Source organism: Cydia splendana, chromosome 4, assembly GCF_910591565.1.
Source record: "Cydia splendana chromosome 4, ilCydSple1.2, whole genome shotgun sequence".
NCBI lineage: Eukaryota > Metazoa > Arthropoda > Insecta > Lepidoptera > Tortricidae > Cydia > Cydia splendana.
The window spans coordinates 2,578,246-2,602,466 of record NC_085963.1 but is presented as its reverse complement, the minus strand read 5'-3'; the positions used below and the strand labels follow the sequence as shown (position 1 = coordinate 2,602,466).

The 24,221-nt window shown below is 40.2% G+C and overlaps 2 protein-coding genes across 3 annotated transcripts in view; both read right to left on the bottom strand.

Moving 5' to 3' along the window:
- Window positions 1-10,282: 10,282 nt before the first annotated feature.
- Window positions 10,283-10,618, bottom strand: LOC134789460 (uncharacterized). The gene has a single exon (XM_063760042.1). The coding sequence runs from the start codon at window positions 10,554-10,556 to the stop codon at window positions 10,284-10,286; it is 273 nt and encodes a 90-aa protein (XP_063616112.1). The 5' UTR covers window positions 10,557-10,618; the 3' UTR covers window position 10,283.
- Window positions 10,619-13,614: 2,996 nt separating this feature from the next.
- The window catches only part of LOC134789701 (uncharacterized), a 138,734-nt gene continuing 128,127 nt past the window's right edge, over window positions 13,615-24,221 (bottom strand). Inside the window, exons 2-4 of one of the 2 annotated variants that reach the window (XM_063760319.1) lie at window positions 18,973-19,195; window positions 14,555-15,566; window positions 13,615-14,161 (exon numbers count right to left, since the gene is read on the bottom strand). In XM_063760319.1, coding sequence (XP_063616389.1) covers window positions 13,981-14,161; window positions 14,555-15,566; window positions 18,973-19,150 — 1,371 coding nt within the window. In that variant the 5' untranslated portion in view covers window positions 19,151-19,195 and the 3' untranslated portion in view covers window positions 13,615-13,980. Of the gene's footprint in view, window positions 14,162-14,554; window positions 15,567-18,542; window positions 18,655-18,972; window positions 19,196-24,221 lie in introns of those variants that run through there. The other variant, XM_063760318.1, reaches the window with a different exon arrangement.

Genomic DNA, 24,221 nt, shown 5'->3' with positions numbered 1-24,221 from the left:
AAAAGTCAATTCGAGGAATGTATGAGAAAACAACCCAAAATTTGCATCAAATTACTTTGCTATTAAGTATGCTCTTGTGGATAAAACGCAACTTTCTCATTCGTTTTTCAAATATAAAGATAATTTTCACGAGCTAGAGTCTGTTCGGAAAGAGAAGAGTCGTGGAATGTACAGGGCCCAATATATTATACCACGACTCTTCTCTTTCCGAATAAACTCTAGTGTGGTGAAATTTGAATTATAACCTGTAGAACTTGATGGCCAAGTCCGCAACAACCCCAAAGAGAACCAATTATGATTGATCCTGCTTCCCTGGTAGAAAAAGTTGAAAATTGACATACCTTGTTGGTCGCATGAGTTGATTAAGTTTATCGACGACAAAAAAAGAAGACCGGTGTGTATTATAATATACTTTGGGTAATGTCTACGTACAGTCGAGAGAATAAGTAGCTAATGCTTGTAAGTTCATTACATACGGTCTTATGCTCTTGACATTAAAGTTGTGTTCAGTTTTAAGTTTATTTTGTACTATTTTGCAATTGAACGTCTATAAGGACCACTTTTGGTTGAAACTAAAATCCCATAGGTATTATATGATGTATTTTTCTTAAAATATGAAACCAGAATGTAGTAAAAAACGATAATATACCTAATTTCTTTTTTGGAAAACCCTAGCTCTTGAAAATTGTTCACTGGAAGCGTGCATATATACCTATAAAGCCGCATTAAGTCACATTCGAAAACTCATTTAATTACCGTATTCTCTACTCTTATAATGTTTAATTATTAAGTTATAAATTTACAAGATAATGTTAATGACAAGCAACCGTATACTCTTGAATTAAATACCAAATTAGGACTATTTTTCGAATGGTGCATTTGCTAATGCATTTTAGGCACTATATGATACCCAAAATAATATTAAGTAAGTATAAGTAATATTTGACTTGGTATATGGTATATGGTAGTAAGGACAAACTTAAAATCTAAGTTTATTAGTCAGCTATTATTTGCGATTAGCGGTTCAAATGTATGTTCGTTTGTTTCCCTAGTCGCTCATTACGCCAAACAGTCTGTAAGCGTTTAAGCGTGCTTACACAAAAGTTTACAGTTAAGGTGTAAACTGTAAACCAGGCAAATTATAATGGCTGACGTGCAATTATAAGCCAAACAAAAGAAAATGTAAAGGGACATTTACACGTTACTAGTCCGGCGAAATATATATACAAATAAAATCGGGCAAGTGCGAGTCGGACTCGCGCACGAAGGGTTCCGTACCATATAAAAAAAAAAAACAAAAAAAAGCAAAAAAAAAAACGGTCACCCATCCAAGTACTGACCACTCCCGACGTTGCTTAACTTTGGTCAAAAATCACGTTTGTTGTATGGGAGCCCCATTTAAATCTTTATTTTATTCTGTTTTTAGTATTTGTTGTTATAGCGGCAACAGAAATACATACTCTGTGAAAATTTCAACTGTCTAGCTATCACGGTTCGTGAGATACAGCCTGGTGACAGACGGACGGACGGACGGACAGCGAAGTCTTAGTAATAGGGTCCCGTTTTACCCTTTGGGTACGGAACCCTCTGCCCGCGACTTTGTCTGCGTGGATTGATGATGATTGAATAAAACTACCCTATGTCCTTCCCCGGGCCTTAAACTATCTCCATATAAAATTTCATCTAAATCAGTTTAGCCGTTTTATAGTGAAGAGGTAACAGACAGGCAGATGACATGTCAAGGCTATATAACTCAAGATTGTGTTTTTCTTGATTTATTAAAAACTTTAATTGGCCAATTCGAGTTTTAGTATTCGATCTGGTCATTATGGTCTCTGTGGACAATACAATGTGTGGCACATATATTATATGAATTTGGCGATGTCTACCTACCCTACCGGAAGACGCAAACGATTTAAGGATGACTCGTCGTTAGAGCATCACGTGATCGCCTGTCATGTCATAGAAAAGTAAGCTCCGGAAGCTCCGGCCCGGACACGGCCCGGTCTAACGTGAGTCATCCTTTAAGCGCACAAAAAAGGTGTATGACCCATACAGGGCATTTCTGCAACTGACTGTACAAGCCAATTATGTACCTGGTTTCTCAGTAAGTGAAGTGCGTGCCAAATCAAAGCAAAGATTTTCATAGCCGGCGCAAACGAGCTATTGTTTAGAGTTCTGGGCCTACTAGTTCGTACCACTTCGTTCGTTCATTCGTCTCTATCGCTCGAATGGGTAAGAGTAACAGAGAGGTAGATAACGAAACTTTGGTTTTCTGTTTGTGGTGGAGTCTCTGGTTATAAATAGTTGGATAGATGGCCTGAGCCTGGGTCACGCATAAGTCGTAAGTCGTAAGTGACGTTCGGAAACTCATTCAATTGTTTAGTTGTTTAGTATTCTTGCGAAATGAATTCGAAGTTTAAGCCGTAAAACTACTCCAGGAAGCCTAGTTAAGATGACAATGGTTGATAGAGTCTGTACGGAAAGAGAAGAGTCGTGGTATGTATGGGGCCCATTACATTCCACGACTCTTCTTTTTCCGAACAGACATAGAACAGACTCTAGAACGCCAATCGAAATTTAAAAATAAAAAATAAAACTTGTTTATTTCAGACCATCACATGAGATCCATATTTTTGTTAGCTAACCAGAAAAACTTACATCCTATGTTAGTACTTACATAAAAACACTTATAATTACAACTATTAACTATTTACTACCTTAACATATACATAATGCGTGCAGAGAGGAACATGGGGACAGATGGGTTATTTAGCCCTGCCTATCACCACCTCTACCCAGTATTTTGTGAGGCGGCAGTCCAGACTATTTTATATTTTATAATAAACTTCCAAACCATATTACTGAATTATCTATTAATAAATTTAAGAATTATGTAAAGCGTAAACTTATTTCTAAAGCTTATTATACCACACAAGACTACATGAATGATATTACAACGTGGGATTAATTGTTATTCGAAATGATTATTTATTTATTAGGTATATTTGATTATTGATGAGGAAATGGATATTCCGATGTAATACTATCTACTTCTTTTGTTACTTATGCTTTTTTTTGACATTTAGATTTTATTCTAGAAATTCTAGACTAGTATTTTTTTATACAATCTTTTTAATGTTTGACGATCCTTTTGTGAAATTCTTAGTGTTAAATTTGATATGTATAATAATCCAATTTTATTATGGAATAATATTAACATCAATAAATTGCTCTGATAATTAGATTAAGATTAATTACGATTCATAAGAGCTTGTTGCTAGGCCTACATGAATAAAGTATATTTTTGATTTTGATTTTGATTGAGACGTTCGGACAACGTTCTCAGGAGGCTGTTACCACTGCTACGCACGCGCTTCAGCAGACACGCTATTCTTTTACGACTAGTGGCGTAAAAGTCATCCACTCGCGCCTCTGCAAACATGCAGTGCTTCGGCAGTTTCAACAGCATCCTCAGGACGTTGTTGTACTAAACTCTCAGCGTATTGTCCACAGACTGCTCGTGTCAAAAGTTTGACAATATGTATATATATATATTTAAATAATGTATGGAATCACGTGACTTTTCGTAGCAACTGTCGTTCCGATGTTTACTTTTCGTAGCAACTGTCGTTCCGATGTTTACTTTTTCCCGATTTTTTCGTTTGCCGTTTCGTTTCGTTCGTGGTACGTCGATGTACGAGTGTTATCTCGGCAAGGCTCCCAGTATAACATGGTCCAATACGTATTAATATCTATGACTAGTACCTAATCTTCTTTGCTATTCGAAGAAAATAGAGCAAGAAAATCTTTTGTAGGTAGTTACGTAAAAATGTCTCGCTCGCACACCGCGTCAGCAAAAAAAGTCGCGAGTGGACATGGAGTTAATTATATTTATTCATTAGTTGAGTGCACATGCGTCACGGGACCTGCCCAACCAGTCTGGCATCCTTCACAGGGCTCCCTAGCATGCTACCTGGGGGCCGATTTTTGAATTTAGAGCGCTCGATTTCGCCACTCGAAAATCTGTAGAAAACATCAACGAAATGCTATTTTTGAAATTCAAGCGATAGAAATTGGGAATCTACTGGTATTGACCACTCGTTTTCAATTCTATTATGTAGTTGGATATGCCTAGTAGTAGTTATTGAACAAAATACACGAAATCCAGCGGTTGAAATTAAAAAAATCGGACCAGTACTTTATACAGTCGAGTAAATCTAGAAATTGTTGGCCATTTTATTGAAAGTTTGAACTGTACCTACTTACCCTTTTTTCTAATTTGGAAATTTTTGTGTTAGGTATTTTTATGCAAAATTAGCAATGTGTCAAAGAGAATTTTAATGTGGCCCTGTCCGAAGGAGGTTCGAAGCTATATGGCGGTATCTCAATGTCAAATGTGTTTAAAAATAACAATCGAATGTCAGTCTTTCTCATCGAAAACAGAACACATGTTTGAAGTGCCGTATGTGGGAAATGTATGTCCCATTAGCCTAGTAAAAGGTTAAAGTACTTTTACCTACATGTTTACATTCCATTTTCATTTGATATAGGGTCATTGCGGCAGTTCACCGACCAGTGCCTGTTTCCGTCCACTTGGCGTAGTTGCTACAATGAACTGCCTATCATTTAAATATACAGGTAGGTATATATTCAAATTATATGGATTTCTTGAATATACAGGCATATATTCTAATTATACGTAATTCTGTAGCAACTCCGCCAAGTGGACGGAAACAGGCACTGGACGGTAAACTGACGCAATGACCCTACCGCTCATTGGTTTATCATGGATTCATGGTAGACAAACTGAATGATAAACGCGGAATATCATGCTAGACTTGTAGAACGTGGTTCGCGAACACGTCGCGACATGTCGCCGCAAGAACCTCTATCATCTCGAGCCAACTTGTCTGACTATTCGCTAAACTTGTGTCGCTCCGTCTAAAAAGGGACCAGTCGTTAGGTTAATAATCGCGTCACTCACTTTATCAAGGTAATTGGCTGATTCAGCAGCGGCAACAACAGAGTAACAGTGGGCCTGATTCGGATTTTGAAATAGACATCTATTAGATATCTTTTAGACATCACCAAGATACGATAACGATATGTTTAAGATCTAACCTGTCAAATATGACATTTGCGCGATTCTGGAGATACTCTTGAACGATTTCCTCAGGATATGACTTAGAGATCCAATTCACATCTAATAGATATCTTACGCTATCTAACGTAAAAGTGACATTGGTTGCCCGAATTGCGCTGCAAAAGAGAACTAGTTGATATCTAAACTATAACGTATCTAGAATGGATCTAGTACGTGTCGTCTCTTGTGAATATCTTGAAGTTCGAATACGGCAGAGTGGACCGACGCCTTTGATGTTTGTGTAAATGCCGACTCTGCACAAAAATCAGTAGGTAGGGTTGTCAGACTTTTACACAACTGCCCGAGACTTACACTTGACCTAATACTATAAGACACGCTAGTAAGTAGTACCGAGCCACTAACAATGGCGATGTATGCAGTTCGGGTGCGCGCGACCCACCCCTCGCCTCTCGCACGATTGCCATGTCTTTGCTTTGTCGAAACACTCTATTGTCTTATAGACTGTGGTAATTGGTGGTAATGCAATGCAGCTGCAGTTGGCATTCGAACGTCACCTTTACGGTATCAAAACTAAATCACATTTTTGCAATTCGAATATGCTCCCGGAGACCGCACCGACCAGTTTGTTTCGGAGTCTCGATAAAAACGCCGCGTGTCATTACCCGCCGTGCATTTATTATTATTAATCTTATTCGCAGAAATCGCATCGCCTCTGCTTCTGTATATAACATAAGTAGGTAGTGTTAAAACAGTAGGTAGGTAGGGTGATCAATCCAAATGGGTCAGTAGGGAGAAGTCAGAAACTAAAAGAGATAGCGATATCTGTTCTTAGGAACCATGGCTTCGATTTTAGATTTAATGATAATGACCGTCACACTTTTTTTTTAACTCTCATACATGACCGGGAATCGAACCTGGTCAAAGTCTCTGTAAACAATGTTAGGTATAAAAACTGCAAGTTTTTTCGTTGTTATTGTTGATGGTGCGAATCATAAGTCACAAGGAACACATTTTCAATATTGTTTAAGTAATTGAAAGAAAAACCCAACAATAAGATAATTATTTTATTTCAGTAGGCCGACTTGCACCATTCCACTAACCCAGGGTTAAGCGGTTAAACTGTTAACCCAGTGTCAAATTGTACTGGTAACCATGGTAACTCCAGGTTTAACCGGTTAACCCCGGGTTAGTGGAATGGTGCAAGTGGCCCTAAATGTTCAAAATGGTAGCCATTTTCCTGGATGCAAAGATTAATTCTTTTGGGTAAAAGTTAATAAGTGTTCTATTTTTAAATTTTAAATAAATTGGCACGCCCGCTGAATGAATGCGTTCTGATTTTAAATAAACGCAATTTGTAATGCATAACATCGATGCAGAATGCAGATAAGATATGCATAATTGGTCTATTCAGATAAATGATTCATAATGATGACCGATGCATAATTAATGATAACATTTTGCAAATTATTTAAATTGTGGGCATTTCAGTCTAATGTTTACACAAGATTTCATAGCAAAATTTAGTCCTTATACTTTCAGGATCAATTATACAAACAAATACTACACGCGATTACATAAAGAATATTGACCAGGTTCGATTCCCGGTTATGTATGAGAGTTAAAAAAAAGTGTGAATGTCATTATTATATTTATTATTAAATCTAAAATCGAAGCCATGGTTCCTAAGGACAGATATCGCTATCTCTCATAGTTTCTGACTTCTCCCTACTGACCCATTTGGATTGATCACCCTGTATACTATACACGGTGGCTAAGAAATAACTGCATTCCCGTTGCCAGGGAGGTTTTGGGATTATACTGAGCAACTTTTACTATGGGACCAGCCCCGAAATCGCGAAAAAAGTACCCTCCTATAGAAAATGGACCAGCCAAAATGTATGAAACAGCCAAATTTTTGGTAACATACGTACCAACTTGTATTGAACAAAGTGGTCCTTCGAGCCGGATCACCTAAAGTTAAATATATGTATTAGGCCTGAGAACTCACTCAACATGACTATTAACTTACTGTTTCATTTAAGACACTGTGACAGGACGTTCACTCATCGTGTGACATTACCTTGTATAAATGTTACGGTGTAATAACACGCCAATTTCAACCTTATCCCAAAGCAGGAAGACCTATGTTTAGCGACCTAATAAGTTGCCTATCGAAACTCGTATCAAGCTATAATACTTACCTACTTCAAGCTTCTATTGGAAACGCAATGCATTGGACCACAATTTTGTAGTTATATAAGTACTACATAGTTATTCTTCTCTGTCTAGCGCAGTAGATGGCCTATTCTTCTCTTTCTTGCTCTTGCAAATTTCGGATGGAAAATACCAGAGCTTCACGATTTGCGTCTTTTCGAAGTCGGGGGTCTTCCAGAGGTTTTCAACCTTTTAAGCGTTGAGCCCCCTTTATGGTACTTAACGGATTTTTTCTGGGCCCTCTTTTACAGTGCGACATAAAGTAGTAGAAATTAAGAACTAAAAAATGCCATGCTAAATTGTTGCCAAAAATGTGACAATTACGTAGAAAGTGGCGCCCCCATTTAATTTCTACTATTTTATGTCACAATGTATGATTGTAATTGGTGGTCAAAACTTGGTCAAAACCAAAAAAAGGAACGGATTTCATATAACCGGTTTCTAATGAAAATCTTTCATAGTTCCCTTCACTTGATATTTTAAATGCCATCCGGAATGACCCGGAACATGGATCAGGACTTCTCTCCCTCAAACTCTGCCCCAATTCGCCCTAGAAATTTTGGCCTCGACGCACCAACACCCGGACGTCTCCACTGCTAACGTGACAAAAATAAACTTGGCCAGCAACGTCAAGAACTAGGTAGGTACGTCGAGCTGTTAGGTAGAGGGCAGAAGTGACATGACGTACCTATACATTTGATGTGCCCCTCCCCCGCAAAAAACGGCAGACTATTTTGTACCGAAAATTTTACACATGGCGTCTCCGTTGGTTATATCCTCTAAGGTAGGTATAGTTAATATATATTTTTAAATATTTTTTATTCCTGTTTTAGGAGTGCGCACTGCTGAATCAATATTTAGAACACCTAAAACACGCATAACAAGCTTTAAAAAAATAGTGGTATTATTTTATGTTAAACTGCACATGAATACACCCAAAACTAACACCCACAAAAAACTAAACAAAAATAATCTTGTATGGAGGGTCCAAATTTTCAAAATTCGGTAGCAACCCCTAAAACGTAATTGAAAATTATGAAAAAAGTCCACATTTATTTTTTAGTCAAAGAGAACAAATTAAGCGGGTGAGACATAGAAAATTTTAACTTCGACGAAATAAGTGTAGTATTAATATTGTTTCTATTTGCGAGTTCCTATAATTGGCTCTGTAATGCTATCTAAAAAGTCTAATGTATCATTCATAGCTGTTGGAATTCCTTGTATAAATAAATAAATAAGCAACACCCTATTGGACACAACATAAAAAAGGTTGTGAAACCCTGACAAAGTTTTAAATATCTTCTGAACTGAATCTAGTAATAAATTTCACTTAACCAAAACTTACTGACAATACCATAGTATCATAAAACTTCTCACTTCTCACCAACTACCTACTATCTTATTGCTTTCTCTATCTTAGTTTAGTTGTATCCTGAATGAGTGGTTCTTACCCATTGGTGTGCAAACCTCTGGTGATCTCCGAAGTGGTCCTCGGATTTATAAATCCAATAACCTTTTAATGATTAAATTCATCAAAGGCATTATAATTCGGAAGACTTGGTATTCCAATATTTAAAAATTTCGGAATAAACAACAGTTTTAGATATTTAGAAACATTTAATTAACAAATTATTTAATGTACTTTGCCATTGCTCAAAATTTAAGTAGGTATGACATATTTACAATCTAACCACACAATGGTTTTGTTCCGATACAAAGTCTGAAAATTCACAATGTAGTTGTAGTATAAGTTAAAACACACTAACTTCACCCACCTTCCAAATACCAGAAATTTATTTTACAGTACATATGGTTCTACTTTCCTGTACTAGTGCGGGAAAGAGCACTTTCCGTTCGTAAGTCAAAAGTTTAAAAGGCCAAATGTACTGTAAAACGTTGTACGATACACGTGCGAATAGGTAATTCGCAACTCGTGTCGATTTAAAGCTCCCTTCGGCCGTGTTTTAATTTATCGCCACTCGTTTCGAATTTCCTCTTTTCTGCACTTGTATCGTAAAGAACTATTTCTTGAACTTAAGAAGGTGGCTGATGTTAAGGCATATTTTTTTTTATGATACAGGAGGCAAACTAGCAGGGAAATTGCCTGATGGTAAGCAATTACCATCGATGTACACCTGCAACACCAGAGGGGTTGCAAAGCATTGGTGGCCTTTAAGATGGGAGTACACTCTTTTCTTGAAGTTCTTTTTTTGTTATCCTACTGAGTTAAACTCATTACCTATTAACCAACATACTTAATACAAAAAGTAGTCATCAATAATCATTGTAACACTTATAAAATTACCCTTACTCTTTATACAGTATCCAGAGAACATATGAAACTGTACACTTAGTCCTTCAGCTCTAAGCTTTCGTTTTATAATCCAGATAAGGTCAATACGAGTAAGTGTGGCTGCAGGATAAGTATAACTGGCCTTCATAAGTCGGCCTGTTTAGACATTGATTAAGCTCTGTTTTCCTAGGATAACAGTGCCGTCATATAGCCGCCGTCTCCGTACAAAATAATACGACTAAATATGGGTGGAGTAGTATTTTGTATGGAGATGGCCACTATATGACGGCACCGCTATCCTAGGAAACCAGAGCTTTAGTTCAGTGCGGGTTCACACATGAGCCAGTAGCAAGTGGCGACTATATGAACTCACAATAAATACTAGTTAATGTCTAAACAGCTCCAGTGTGAAGGCCAATTACACTTATCCCGCAGGAACACTTACCCGTATTGAACTTACTAACATTGATCTGTGTAAGATGTCCCCTAATATTTATATTTATATTATATATATATTATACATTGAATGTGCAATGTACTAAACACCCTTATTGACCTGTATACTAATATTATAGATTAAATGTGTGTACTACACTTGGTTTTGTAGGAATTTAGTAATCAATTGTATCATTCGGGGCAATTAAACAGTCATTTCAGTATCTAGAAAAATCACTTCGCAGGCACCGGGGCCGTGGGTGCAGCCGCTGCCCGCTGCTGCGCCGCCGACAGTTGCGGCGTGTCCGTAGCCAACGACCGCAACTGCTTCTCAGCCACAGCGTTCACCATCTTCGTAACATTCGCCTTCATTTTATTCCTTTCCAGAGCCGTCGCCTTGCTTTTAACTGGAGCGTTAGGCCGCTTGGTAACAGCTTTGCCTTTCGCTTTCTTGTTCTTCGCGCCCGCTGGCAGCTTGCTTTTTACTTTTAGTTTGCCTTGAGCCATTTCTGTTTAAGATAAAGTTAATGCGACGTAAATTTGCTTAGAAGCGAGTTTTGAGACTTTTCAGAAACGTGCATTTATGATTTGACGTTTGTTTGACGTTGACGTTTTGTGACTTTGACAGTTGCGTTTCGTTCGGAAATGAGTTGAGCATGGGGAGTCTGTTCAAGATATATTTCAAAACGCTCGTTTTAACGTTCCAGCCAAGCTCAATAAAAAGTACAATAATTTTATAGAAAAATATAGTTTGTCAAAGGACTCTGTCTCATTTCAATCCATGAATCTAGTATTAAACTGGATTGGGGATGAGTGGTGGGGATAACTGACAGAACGGGATAGTCTTACGTATCTTTCAGTAGGAGTAGCAGAGAAAGCGCTATTATTGCTTGTCCTTATCACAGTCTCACATATTTTTTGTTCCCCACCATTTTTTTTAGTATGGATAGTGGTGGGCAACAAATAAATTCGACCAATCACAGTGTCGCATTTGCGTATGTTTTGTCCCTCACGGAGGCAAGCGTATACCACTTCTATGCGAGCCTACCTTCTATGTTTCAATCATAGACAGGTAGAATCATACTATAGCTGGTCAAGCAAATCCTGTCAGTAGAAAAAGGCGGCAAATTTAAATAATGTAGGCGCGAAGGGTTGTCGTCCTATAGAAAATTTGAATATCGCGCCTTTTTCTACTGACAAAATTGGCTTGACCAGCTATATAATAGTGTAAATAACATTATTTGCGGTATTTGACACATTATGACTGACGTATATAGAGATGTAACTAACGCAAATCGATTATCACAGCAAGCGATTACGATTGGATGGCACGTAGACTGAGGTATCGAATATCGAATTGTGACGTATAATGAATTTTTATTTGAGATTTAAATAAAGCTAGAATTATATGGTTTTCCCGCAAGCTACCGGTCGGTCGGTGTATTTAATACACCGACCGAGTAGGTCGCACCCATTGTCAAAATTGAAACTAACTGGGGATCTATTTTAAAGTTTATTTATGTTATTTCTGTGTCAAATTTATTGTCTGTTAAGTGACGATAAATATATCCATATTTACAGTTAATTATCCACCTTTTCCTTATTTTTATTAAAAGAAAAATGAAAAATTCATATCGATTTACTTAGACGACTACCGATTCATAACGGTGGTGTCCGGCCAACCCTAAAATAAAAAAAAAAAGACGTAGAACGTAAACGTTCGCAGTGCAGTTGTTTTCCTTTGTGATTTCAATGTGCAAAACATTTTACGTAGTATTGCTGTTGTGAGTGACAGACGTCAAATACCGCAAATAATGTTATTTACACTATAGTATGATTCTCCCTGTCTATGATTGAAATGAGACAGTCCTTTGTCTTATACATGGTATAATCGAACGAGCGAGCGAAGCGAAGTGAAGTTCTTACATTCAACTTGGAACACACGGCTGGCTAGGGGCACGTCCCGGCATTTCGATGTTTTTAAGCTGAACTCGGATAGTTTGATACACAATAACTTAAGTACATTTGTTCTAATTTAAATGAAATTGGGTGAACGTATAGTTGAGGGCATTATGTTTTAAAGTCATTAAATTTTGAGCAGGCTCGATCAAAAGGTTATTGAGTTAGAAGAGCTTAAAATGCTAAAAAGCTATTTGTGAGGGGTCTTGTTATTCTGGTCATTTTAATTGCAAGAAAGTATGGTCGAGTTTGGTATCAAATGAAAGTGCTCGGTTTACACATTTAATATTATTTTTTAATTTAAGATTTTAAAATAATTAACAAGATAAAAACGAAATAAAATAAACATAATATTCGTATTTGACATTTGACAAGAAAGATTACGGTTTACCACAGATACAGTTTATTTTAATCACTATGGTGACTTAAATTTATCAATTAAGGGCTCCATGCACAGATCTTGCAATAAATCGCACGCTGTTTATTCCATTCAACTGATCTTTTTGGTGAACCGCGAGTTCTCAGTTCGGGGCGAACTACTAGTAATATACTCCGCCTGGTTACTCTCTTCCCGTCTTTTCGTGGTCACGTGACTGACACAAGCCTACGTGATCCTGCGACAGCGCTATATGATAATATGCGATAGCGCTATATAAAGTGGCAATGTTATTGTGACGTAGGCTTAGGCTTGTGTCACTCTGGGAAGAGAAGACCATGTTTTATTAGACTATGGTCTTACACTAGTACTAGCACCCAAAAGAAAAGGATGAGTATAGTTTTTTTGTTCTAATTTAATATTTACTGACAAATTTGGTTTGACCAACTATATGTATATTATGCAGGTATGGATTTATGCATCACGTGTTTCCTGTTCGCCCAGCGAATTCAGTGTCGATCTCATTAATTTCTATAATTTCTCGTGGGACTGTACTGGAATCTTCTCCTACACTAGCTGCTTTAGCTACACCAAAGAAAGGGCCAACGTTGCGCCAACCGTATAATAGGTATTCGTATTTATTCACCAATAAAGCTAATACAAACCACATACATATGCAGCAGCGCTTCGGCCTCCTGCATAACATAGATAGAGACATTCCCATGTACATATACCGACATGTACCTATACCTTATATACCTACTTGTAGACAGTGGCGTAGCGTGTACCAATCTAGCTGTTGGCGAGGCCACATCTCCGAGGCCCTTTTCAATGTGTTTTCCCAAGGTAATAAAAAGGTTGGCTTTGCGAGGCCGTGGGCGAAGGCCCCATTCGCCCACGCCTACGCCACTGCTTGTAGATACTTAGAAAGAAAAACAAAACAAAAATTAAATAGTAAATCTAGTAGTACATAGTAATATTCTAGATAGCTGAAAATGCAAAATATTCGATTTCGTCGTCTCATCTCGTGGCGAGGTATCCTTTTATTTTTATGCGATTTCTTTTAAGTATTTAATAACTAGGAGAAAATAAGCTAGCACCTGACTTGGTGGTGCAGAGTCAGAGTGGGTGCAATTTGCTTTCTTTCCTGATTTTATATAGGCAACACCACACCACCACTACACCACCAAATGAAGAGGGCTTACAGGGATATGAAATGAAATGACAACAACATTTTCATAGACTTTTACTCTTAATCGACTGTTGCAGTATATGAATTCGAGTTTCAAGTTAAGAAATATACATAATATATAATATCTAAATATATTTTATGTACAGATAAATAGAAAAGTAGTCGAGTATAATAATTGGCTATCGATAGATCGAGCGGCGAGAGTGCAGGCGACCGGCGAGAAGCGGTGCGGACGAGGGCGCACCCCGCCTTAAAACGTCTAGAAAAATAGATAAATCGCTCAAAAACGTCAGAGTCAGTCGAAAAGGATAGAGAGCAGAGCGGGCGGAGAAGCGACCACGAGCGACACCATTTTGGGGCATTCACGCGTACTCGGTACAGCGAGTGTCGCCATCTAGCGGTGTTCACGCGTACTCGGTGTCGGTGGAGAGGGATCGCTCGGCGGGGGAGCGGCGCCCCTCACCCTCGGGCGGGGGCGCGCCCTCCGCGCCCGCCTGTGCCTGGGCATACGCCAAGCTCTTCTGGTAACTGAACAGCTGCCGCTCTAGAGAGTAGTTCTCCGCTTGAAGAGCAGTGATTTCGCGTCTGTGGGCAAAGAAAATGGATGTTGAGCTAAGTAGTTCCCAATTCAAAGTTGAAGAAAGAGATGGTACCTACAGTGGGCTTTTTGTAAACGCGTAACACAAGCGGAAGTCTCTTTTGTTTGAAAGAGACTTAAGCTAAGCATAATAAGTTCGCTTACATTCACAACTACCTACATAATCATTAAAGTTTTTATGCGAATCAAAACAGTGCTCGTTGGTTAATTGAACTTTCATGTTGACATTTAATGTTTTCTAAGATAAATGTTCCATGCTCACTTACTTATTATTCAATTCATCTGGTAATTTGACTTGTGCATTTCACTGAACACTTTATCGTTCTACAAATTAACAGTAATGAAACAAAGAACAAATATAACAGTAAACAGTAACTCACCTCATCTGATGCGCCTGAAGACGACAAAGATCATCATAGATATGGTAAGTAGCCTGAAACAGTAGATACGTCTCGCCCCACTCGAGCCGGACGCGGAGCTCGCCGCCCGCGTGCAAGAAAGGACACCCAGGACGCGAGATCTCCTCCACACGAAGCGCCGTCTCCATCATTAGGCCTTCGTCGGCACTGTCCTGGGCGTAATAGTGAGAGAAGGGAGCCCCGGGAAGTTCCTCAGCGTCTGACTCCCCGGCTGCTGGGTTAGCTCGCACCAACCACGCAGACCAGCTCACGTAGCGCAAATGGTTGCGTGGCACGTTGTGCACGTCTCGATAAAGCATGTGAAGCCGCACAGTGTCAGAGTGCGTGTCGCAGCGGAGCGCCCATGCCTGCTTGTCGCGGTCATAGCATGTTACTGCCCGGCCTGCCGCCGCTACTGAAAGATCAGCTAAAGCGCGGGCGTGGATCAGCTCCACAGTCAACCGCAGGCCTTTGTGTATAGGGCGAGGTGGAGGACGCGGCGTCCAAGGCGGTGTCCTTCCTTCTGCATCACAGACGCTTTCTAGAACGCCGGATTGCACTCTTCTTTCGCCCTCGCCTAGAGCCAGCGCGTATTTGACGCGGCATTGCTGTCCTTCTCCTGAGAGTCGCACAAGTCTGAGTGACAGAGGTTCCTTGCTCCATCCGTTCACGGCGACGCTCCAATCGAATCCGGCGAAGGCGATGGGCGGAGTGTCGATGCGCGGCGCCCTAAGTTCGCAGGAGTAGAAAGTGCGGACGCGAGACATGCAGAGTTCGAGTTGGAACTCGCCGCGAGCGTCCGCGAATTTCGAGTTAAGTTCGGCGAGGGTGACGCAGCGGCCGCGGCCCTGCGCCGCGCAGCCGGAGCTGAAGCGGACTTGCTTGCCCGAGAAGCCCTCATTCGCGGTGAAGTGGTCGCGACTGAGGAGTGTGAAGGTGAAGTCGACGTAGACGCGCATGCCCTCGCACGCGCCGCGCCATACCAGGTATACGCCTGTCGAAGAAAAAATATATATGAAGAGGATGTGATAAAGTAGGTATTTAGATGAATCGTGGATTACATAGATTCGTAGGTTGCCTTAGAAATAGGTAGATATTATAGGTAATGCAAAATGCTCAGAAGGCCAGTTCAAGCTTACATTTTAAGATCAAATTTATGTCATTTTGTTATCATTCGCCCGTGCGTCTCGGTCGCGCTAATACATGGACGGACAAGTAGATATATACCTACAAAAGAAAAGCACTCGCGAATGATAATTAAATGTCGTCATTTAGATATCAAAATGAAAGTTTGAATTGCCCTCCAGGTGTGTTTTATTATTTGGATGCCTTCTAAATGTTTGCCATTTGCTTATAATCATCTAGTCTTGTCCTTCAATGAAAGTGAACTGCGGTGCAAAATGCTCATAACAATCAAACCAGCCAACCATTTAAAGCAACTATCTTTCCAGCCAAGTTTGATCAAGTCCGTAATGAAGTCGTTAATTCATATTACGAGGGCAATACTCGTAGTCTGGTGGCTCGGATGGCTTTTTAGACAAATATTACTCCCGCCCGGGAATACAGTTTACCAAGCTAGCGGACCGCGAACGGTAGGCTTTTGCATTATAATTTCTAATTCTTTGACGTAACTAGGTTTGTCTTAGGTCCTCAAGAGATTGGTTAGTTACGAGTTTTGCTGCTGTACGTTTCAACAGATTCGTTTATCTAACTTAGGACAAATTTATTTTTACAAGTGCTTAGAGTCCGCTCTCACCGAGCATAATGTGACGAAGTCTGGAAGTGTCACAACGTACCTAAGTCACATAGTCACATCAATAATGGTTTGACGTTTATGATAAAACTCCATACTTCATTGTAAACTCAGTAGACTGGCCCGACTTAGAAATCTTTATGAGTAGGCATTTCTTACAAGCTTTTTTAACTTGAAATATTTTAGATTACCTATATGTGTAAGTTGGGTGACAAATTGACAACGCAATATTATACTGTCATCGAGGTAACATATGGTAGATAGATGGTCATGGTCGATGGTAGATAACACATGAGGTGACAATAGGAACTCTGTGAAAAAAACAACGTCCCTAATTGTGTCTTTATTTGGGTTTGTTAGAATTGTCTCGATAAGTATTAGTTGCCTGTTGGAAGAAAACTAGTCGGCGATAAAATATATTACCAAAAATGTTTTTTTTTAACAAAAACTTATATAAATATAAGTACCTACCACATTATAGTTTTAGCCAGTAAACCTGCAGTTAAGTTTAAACGTAAGTTTAACGACGAATACAACTATCAGACAATTTCATTTAACAGGACTTTATTAAGAGCCATGCCATTCACCCGGAAACAACCCGGTACTAAGTTATATGGACACTACGACAACTCAGTACATTTTAATAGGCGTTTCACTTTAATATCGTCTCATGTAAGTGCCATAAAACGAGTATCAAATGGGTGCTTCAAAGAACGGTAATATTAGTAGGACTCGACGACCTAACAGTAATTTAAAGTGGTTCGAAGAGTATAAGCAAGATGAATGGTATGCAAAAATTTATAAATAAAAACAGATGCATAATGCATCATTATATGAGTCGCTTAACTTCAAACTCGGGTAAATCCATCTGTCAGATTATGCGATTTTGGTATTAAGAAAAGGTAATAGGGTAGATGTTTGCTGAGAGGGTCGAATGGATTTACCCGAGTTCGAAGTTAAGCGACACATATAATGAAGCAGGTAGGTAATGAAATAAATATGACATATACAGGGCCGGATTAAGCATGTCGGGGCCCCTAGGCAATGTAATGCTCGGGGCCCCCTTACAGTCCATTCTGCATACAGCATGTTCAGTACAAGGAAATAAGTTTTCGTTTTTAATTTCAATCTTCAAGCGTCTACCGAGCCGATCCGAGCCGAACGATGTCTTTTTCGCTCTTCATTGAGTGAACATAGTGGCGTATGGGTATCATGGATGGCACCCGGTGCGGAAATTGTGGGTGTCACCCCAAAATTCAATCAAAATTGTAAAATATAATTATTTAAAAAAGTAATAGTAATTTATGTTTAATATTCCATAGATAAATTTACTCCATCGCTTTCATTTTAGATTCCATGAACTCTCAATAGTCCTTATACCGTGGCGGGTGTTGCCTCTGCGTGTGTTCTATGACACGGGCAACATATACAACGTCTGAATTTAATCCGTGACCATACAAATTCCCTGGTTTCAGCCGTGTAGAGTGCGCTTAAATTTGGTGGCTTGAGGGTTTTTGTTTAATTCCCAGCAGTACTTAACTGTAGATTTACTGAAGCTAAAATTAACCGCAATGCCTTGTTATTCTCGTTGTTCGCTTATTTGGTAATTGTTTTGAGTTGCTGTTGGCAGATTTCAAGTAAATTTAACTGGCATAACCGACCTCTCATAATTTAGTTGAATGCTTAGAAATTGCTATTTCGTTGCTTTCCCGAATCAGAGGGCCTACCGCGAAGCACGTTCGACGTGTTGCTTCTCTGTCGCACTTATAAATTCGTACGTAAGTGTGACAGGGAGGCAACACGTCGAACGTGGTTCGCGGTTGGCCTTCAATACTAGCGCTGGCAGGTACAACGTAAAACGAAGTTTGTTGGATACGTTTTAAAATTAGAAAATGAGTAACGTCTAGGAAGATTGGGAAGTGAATATGAGCGTTGGTCCTTTGACGGACAGTGTGGTACCTAACATAAAACGATGACGTGTAGTTCAAAATATGCTTCCAGTTTACATTCCACATTATTCTGCAGGGACAATTAAGTATAAAATTAGCCCGTCCTTATCTAGTGACGCCGTCAGCCGAGCGGTTGAAACTTTGAAAGCGACCGATCTCTGATGCGCACCCGAAGTCCACTCTCTTTCTTTCTTGTGCGCGTGACCATGAACGTGAACACATTTTAAATCTTGCTTCGTCATTGGTCAACATTATTCTGCAGTCTTACCTAGTGAAGCATCAACCGAGCGATTGAAAGCGACCGCCCATCTCTGATGCGCGCATCCGAAGTCTTTCCTCATCACATCACGGTCTGGTTCTCTTGTGGCACTGCGCGTGACCTTAAACCACTTGGCCCTGCTTTATCCCTTCTTACCTCGCGAAGCATCAGCCGAGCGGATGAAAGCGACCGCCCATCTCTGATGCGCGCACCCGAAGTCTTTGCTCGTCACATCACGGTCCGGCTCTCTTGTGGCACTGCACGTGACCACAAACCACCTGGCCCTGCTTTATCCCTTCTTACCAAGTGAAGCATCAGCCGAGCGGTTGAAAGCGACCGCCCATCTCTGATGCGCGCACCCGAAGTCTTTGCTCGTCACATCACGGTCTGGTTCTCTTGTAGACCACAGACCACTTGGCCCTGCTTTATCCCTTCTTACCTAGCGAAGCATCAGCCGAGCGGTTGAAAGCGACCGCCCATCTCTGATGCGCGCACCCGAAGTCTTTGCTCGTCACATCACGGTCTGGCTCTCTTGTGGCACTGCGCGTGACCACGAAGGTGAACACGTGCGTGTCGCCGCGGTCGCGCAGGCGCGTGGCGCGGTACAGCAGCGCCATACGGCCGGCGCGCCCCGCCGCTACACGCGCGCCGGCCCCGCCTGCCTGGAAACAAGGAGAATATTTACATAAATCTTAAAATTAGACTTCTGTTGCTTGACTTGTGTGTGTAACTGATTTGTGATTATATTTGTTCTTTGTATAAGTACCTACTTAATTTTTATAAGTGAGAACGTGTAATTGGCTCTGAGAATCTATTTTAGTTTTTAGAAATGTTTATAGCTGTTGGTTTTCCATGTATGTGATAAAAAAAAATATTGTGGCACAATCTTACACATTGGAGGGGAGCCGGCGATGGTAATGTGTAGTTACTCGAGCTTCGTAGATACCTATTGGATTCGATAAACAGATCGACCTAATCCTCAGCTCAATAAAGATTGCATTGTTATGGCATAGATAAATAAAGCGGAATCCATACGGGATGATCAAATCGACCCATTTGATGAGAAATGAAATTGGTGGCAATCTCCAATTTAATCACCAATTTTAGATTTATGGTGATATTAGAGCCCACTAAATTGAAAAAATGCCCCGGAACGAAAATACTGTTGTCACAAACAGGTATTCTTGCGTCCGCACCTCATTTTATCGATAATATCGGTCATTATCGGCGGTTGAATTCGGCGAGCCAAATTGGCGTTTGCGTCCGCACGTCCTGATTCGATCGGGCAATTTAATCAGATTGGCGAAAAATTGACTAGTCTGGGATACGCCTTAAGTGCTTACTTATTATTTCTCTACGGTTGTGGGTAGTACGATGACGACACACCTGACACACCTATATACTACATACTTAACGATCCGATTTTCAGCAACCATGGTCCATGTTACAGCTTCAGCCTTTGCTGGATACTATATCAAAGGATACCTTATGCAGATACCAAGAGGGAATATTGGACATAAAAAGTCAAAAATCATATCCGATACCCTCTCGGCCTTACGATCTAAACATCCCCCGGCTCCTTCAGTACCACACTTGTTTGCCCCACCTACAGCTGACCAGGCCTGCCTCCAAATCGAGGGCAAATATGTTATTGACGCCATATTTTCTTTCAAAACCGGTTCGGCGGCCGGCCTGGATGGGATCTCGCCCCAACATTTGAAAGATCTTATTTCTCATTCCGTGGGCGACGCAGGTGAGCAGCTTGTCTGTTCCCTTACTAAATTAATAAATTGTATGTTTTCAGGCAAAATTAACACTGATATCGTCCCGATTCTATACGGGGCAAACCTGATCGCCCTAACCAAAAAGGACGGAGGGGTGAGACCCATTGCAGTGGGGTCTACTTTACGACGTCTGGCTTCAAAAATTGCGGTTAGACACATTAGATCAAAATTACAATCCCTCTTTGAACCAATACAGCTAGGTTTCGGCACGAAAGGTGGGTGCGAGGCAGCCGTCCATGCCCTAAGGACCTACCTTTCACTCGATGATTGCGAAATTGTTGTCAAAATTGACGTTAAAAATGCTTTTAATTCGGTTAGTAGAGACACCTTGCTGACAGAAGTTAAGGACAAAATTCCGGAACTATACAATTACCTTTTCTTTTGCTATTCAGACTCATCTAAATTAATGTACAAGTCACATGAATTATCTTCTGAGGTTGGCTGTCAGCAGGGTGACCCTCTCGGGCCAGCAATTTTTAGTTTGGCTATAAATCCAATTATCAAAAATTTTAAATCAAAATTCAATGTGTGGTACTTAGATGACGGAACCCTAGGATGCGACGTGAATACTGTGCTCTCTGATTTGTCTTTTATTAAGAGTAGTTTCGAAAATATTGGTTTAGAACTGAATTTCAGTAAATGCGAACTCTTTATTCAAAAATCTTCTTGTACTTTGACCGACTTACAACCCAAATTTGACGATCTGACTCCCAATATCAAATCAGTAGACAAGTATTCTCTTTGCCTCCTGGGTTCTCCTATATTCGAAGAATCTTTTCCCGATTATATTTCTAACTGCATAACTAAATTCAAAAGTCACACAGATCGCTTACTCGAAATTAGCCCTCATTATGCTCTTGTGATTCTTAAATTCTGCCTTTTTGTCCCTAAATTTACGTATGTGCTCCGCTGTTGTCCTTTCTGGAAACATCAAAATTTATTGTCGCCCATAGATGATTTGATCAAAATTAGTTTAGAGACGATTCTAAACATTCAGCTAAGTGAGCCATCCTGGTCTCAAGCGTCCCTCCCTATTCGGTTTGGAGGTTTAGGAATTCGCAAAATTTCCAGTGTGGCTTCCCCAGCCTTTTTGGCGTCCACTCATAGCACGTCTGGTCTCATAGGAAATATCTTAAGGGCTTTGCCCATAAACTGTGAGATCGCGGGCTTTGGGGACGCCAAAGATGCTTTTAAAATTGCTTGCCCAGGCAAACAATTTCCAGACAACCCAAATTCACAAAGGAGTTGGGATAATGTTTACTGTGATTTAATTTACAATACTCTCCTAAACAACTGTACAGGTCCAGACCGCGCGAGGCTTTTGGCGGTCGGAGCCCGGGAAGCCGGTTACTGGCTACATGCTCATCCTTCGCCCAATACTGGTACTTTCTTGGATCCGGCCTCCCTTAGACTGGCGACCGGTTTGCGACTCGGGGTTTCGGTGTGTACGCCACACGTATGCTCTTGTGGCACGGACGTGGACCGACTGGGACACCACGGATTATCTTGTCAAAAAAGTGCAGGCCGTTTTTCGAGACATGCGGCGCTTAATGACATAGTCCGTCGGTCTCTTGCCACCATCAATGTGCCTGCTCTTCTTGAGCCGACTGTCATTATCAGAGATGATGGCAAGAGGCCCGATGGGGTGTCTTTAGTTCCTTGGAGCTTGGGACGGATGTTAGTGTGGGATGCTACCTGCGTAGACACACTGGCACCGTCCCACCTCCAACGGACTACTGTAAAAGCGGGCGGAGCGGCGGAAAGCGCCGAAATTCTAAAACGTAACAAATATAAGAGCCTCGGTAGAGAGCACCATTTTGTACCATTTGGAGTTGAAACTCTAGGTCCATGGGGTCCCAGCGCGCATAAGTTGTTCGCAGAAATCGCGAAGCGTCTGGTTGACGTAACTGGTGACCGAAGGGCTGGCGGGTACCTCGCACAACGTATCAGCATTGCGATACAGCGAGGAAATGCCGCCAGCATCCTTGGTACAATGCCTCAAGGGCCTATTTTAGATTTAAGCTAGTTATTAATTTCGTTTAGTAGTACCACTGTATATATATTGTATATTAAATAAATGATTTATTAAAACCATATTACATTATATCGGAAAATCTATTCTGATTCTTATTCATTTAGACACTAGAACGCTAAGTACTGAGGGAAGTAGTGTCATAAGGTGCAAATTTTGGTATCGGATTAATTCACTTAGCACAGATGTAATATACGTAAAGCTAAGCTATTTGAGCCCGGTAGACATCCGCCACCCCCTGGCAGGTAGGCAGGGGGGCAGTCAAAGTAATTTGTAATGGATCAACTCCTTTTTAACCACGTTAGAGGATGAACTTTTAAAAACGCTGAAATTACTTTTCTTGTATTCTAGTAATATGCACATATAAAAAGTTTCAAGCCCCACACTCGAAAAATTTTTTGATCTCCATACAAATTTTCAACCCCTATTTCGCCACCTTAGGGGATGAATTTTCAAAAACGCTGAAATTAGTTTTCTTGTATTTTAATAGTATATCTTTTAACGAAGTTTGAAATTCCTAGCTTAAAATAAAACATGAACCCCATACAAACTTTCATCCCCTTTTTAACCCCCTTAGGGGTTGAATTTTTCAAAATCTCTTCTTATCTCTTGTACACATTATAAATGTAACCTGGTGTGCATATTTCAACTTTCTAGCATTTGTAGTTTCGGCTGATAATAGCAATAGTTGAATAAAAAAATTGCACGCCGGTTTTGATTTATTCGTCAATATTTTTATTTTTTTTCTATTAAACTGTACATCAAAGGTCTCAAAAATGAATTCCTCATGCCCGCTTTATCTGGAATTGATACCAAACTCGAGGTGGTAGGTAAATAGAAGCCGATATGCGGCGTGTAACTTTGGATTTCCCCTGCCTACCCACCAGGGGGTGGCGGATGGCTACCGGGCTGGATTGGTTTAGCTTTACGTATACTACATCTGTGCCAAGTGAATTCATCCGATACCAAAATTTGCACGTCCCATACATTTGGTGACACTACTTCCGTCACTAAAGTGGATGCTGATAAGCAATAATGTGTCAAGTGTCAACCCACATAAATTTTTCAATAAGATGTCAACTCAAAAAATTTACGCTTAAAGTTGTCATTTTATTGAAAAATGGATGTGGGATGACTCATTTTTGCTAAACACCATCCAAGTATACTGAAGATCTTGTGTTCGAGCCCCGGCTCGTACCGTCGATGTCTTGAATTTAAAGTAGATATTATTTGATATTTACCAATAAAAAATATCACGATGAAATCGGAGGGACAAATGACAGTAGCTACGTAAAAACTAACCGTTTCTCTTTTCTAATGTTAACCTGTGTGTTTTATGTGGCTCGCCACAAATAGGAGTTCAGGTAACGTTTTTCCGTCATCCCTTGAGCTTCCGCGCCATAAAATGTGATCGATAGTTATTAACGCACTTTATTACCACGGAGAATGACCAGTAACCTACGTGTTCAAAGCTAATAACGGGAATATGTCGTGAAAGGTGGAATTTAACGGGTGCCCGGGTCGTAAAAGGGGAGTTCTATCCGCGATTTGGAAGTTCGGTGATTAGGTACTTACTGCTGATCGGCCCGATTCGAACTTTAAGATACGAAAATTAATAGATCTAGAAACGATATGGATTATCTACATGTAAGTGTCAAATGTGACGTTTCTTCAAACAAAAACGTCACTTTTGACACTGACACATCTAATCCATATCGTTTCTAGATCTATTAATTGACAATTATTAAAGTTCCAATCGGGCAGTAGGTATTGCCATTCTATTTTTATGTGAATGGTATATAATTACTGATGTGCCATCGGAACGTTTCTGAAATCGCAAAGTTTCTACATGGAATCATTTTGGAAAATTCT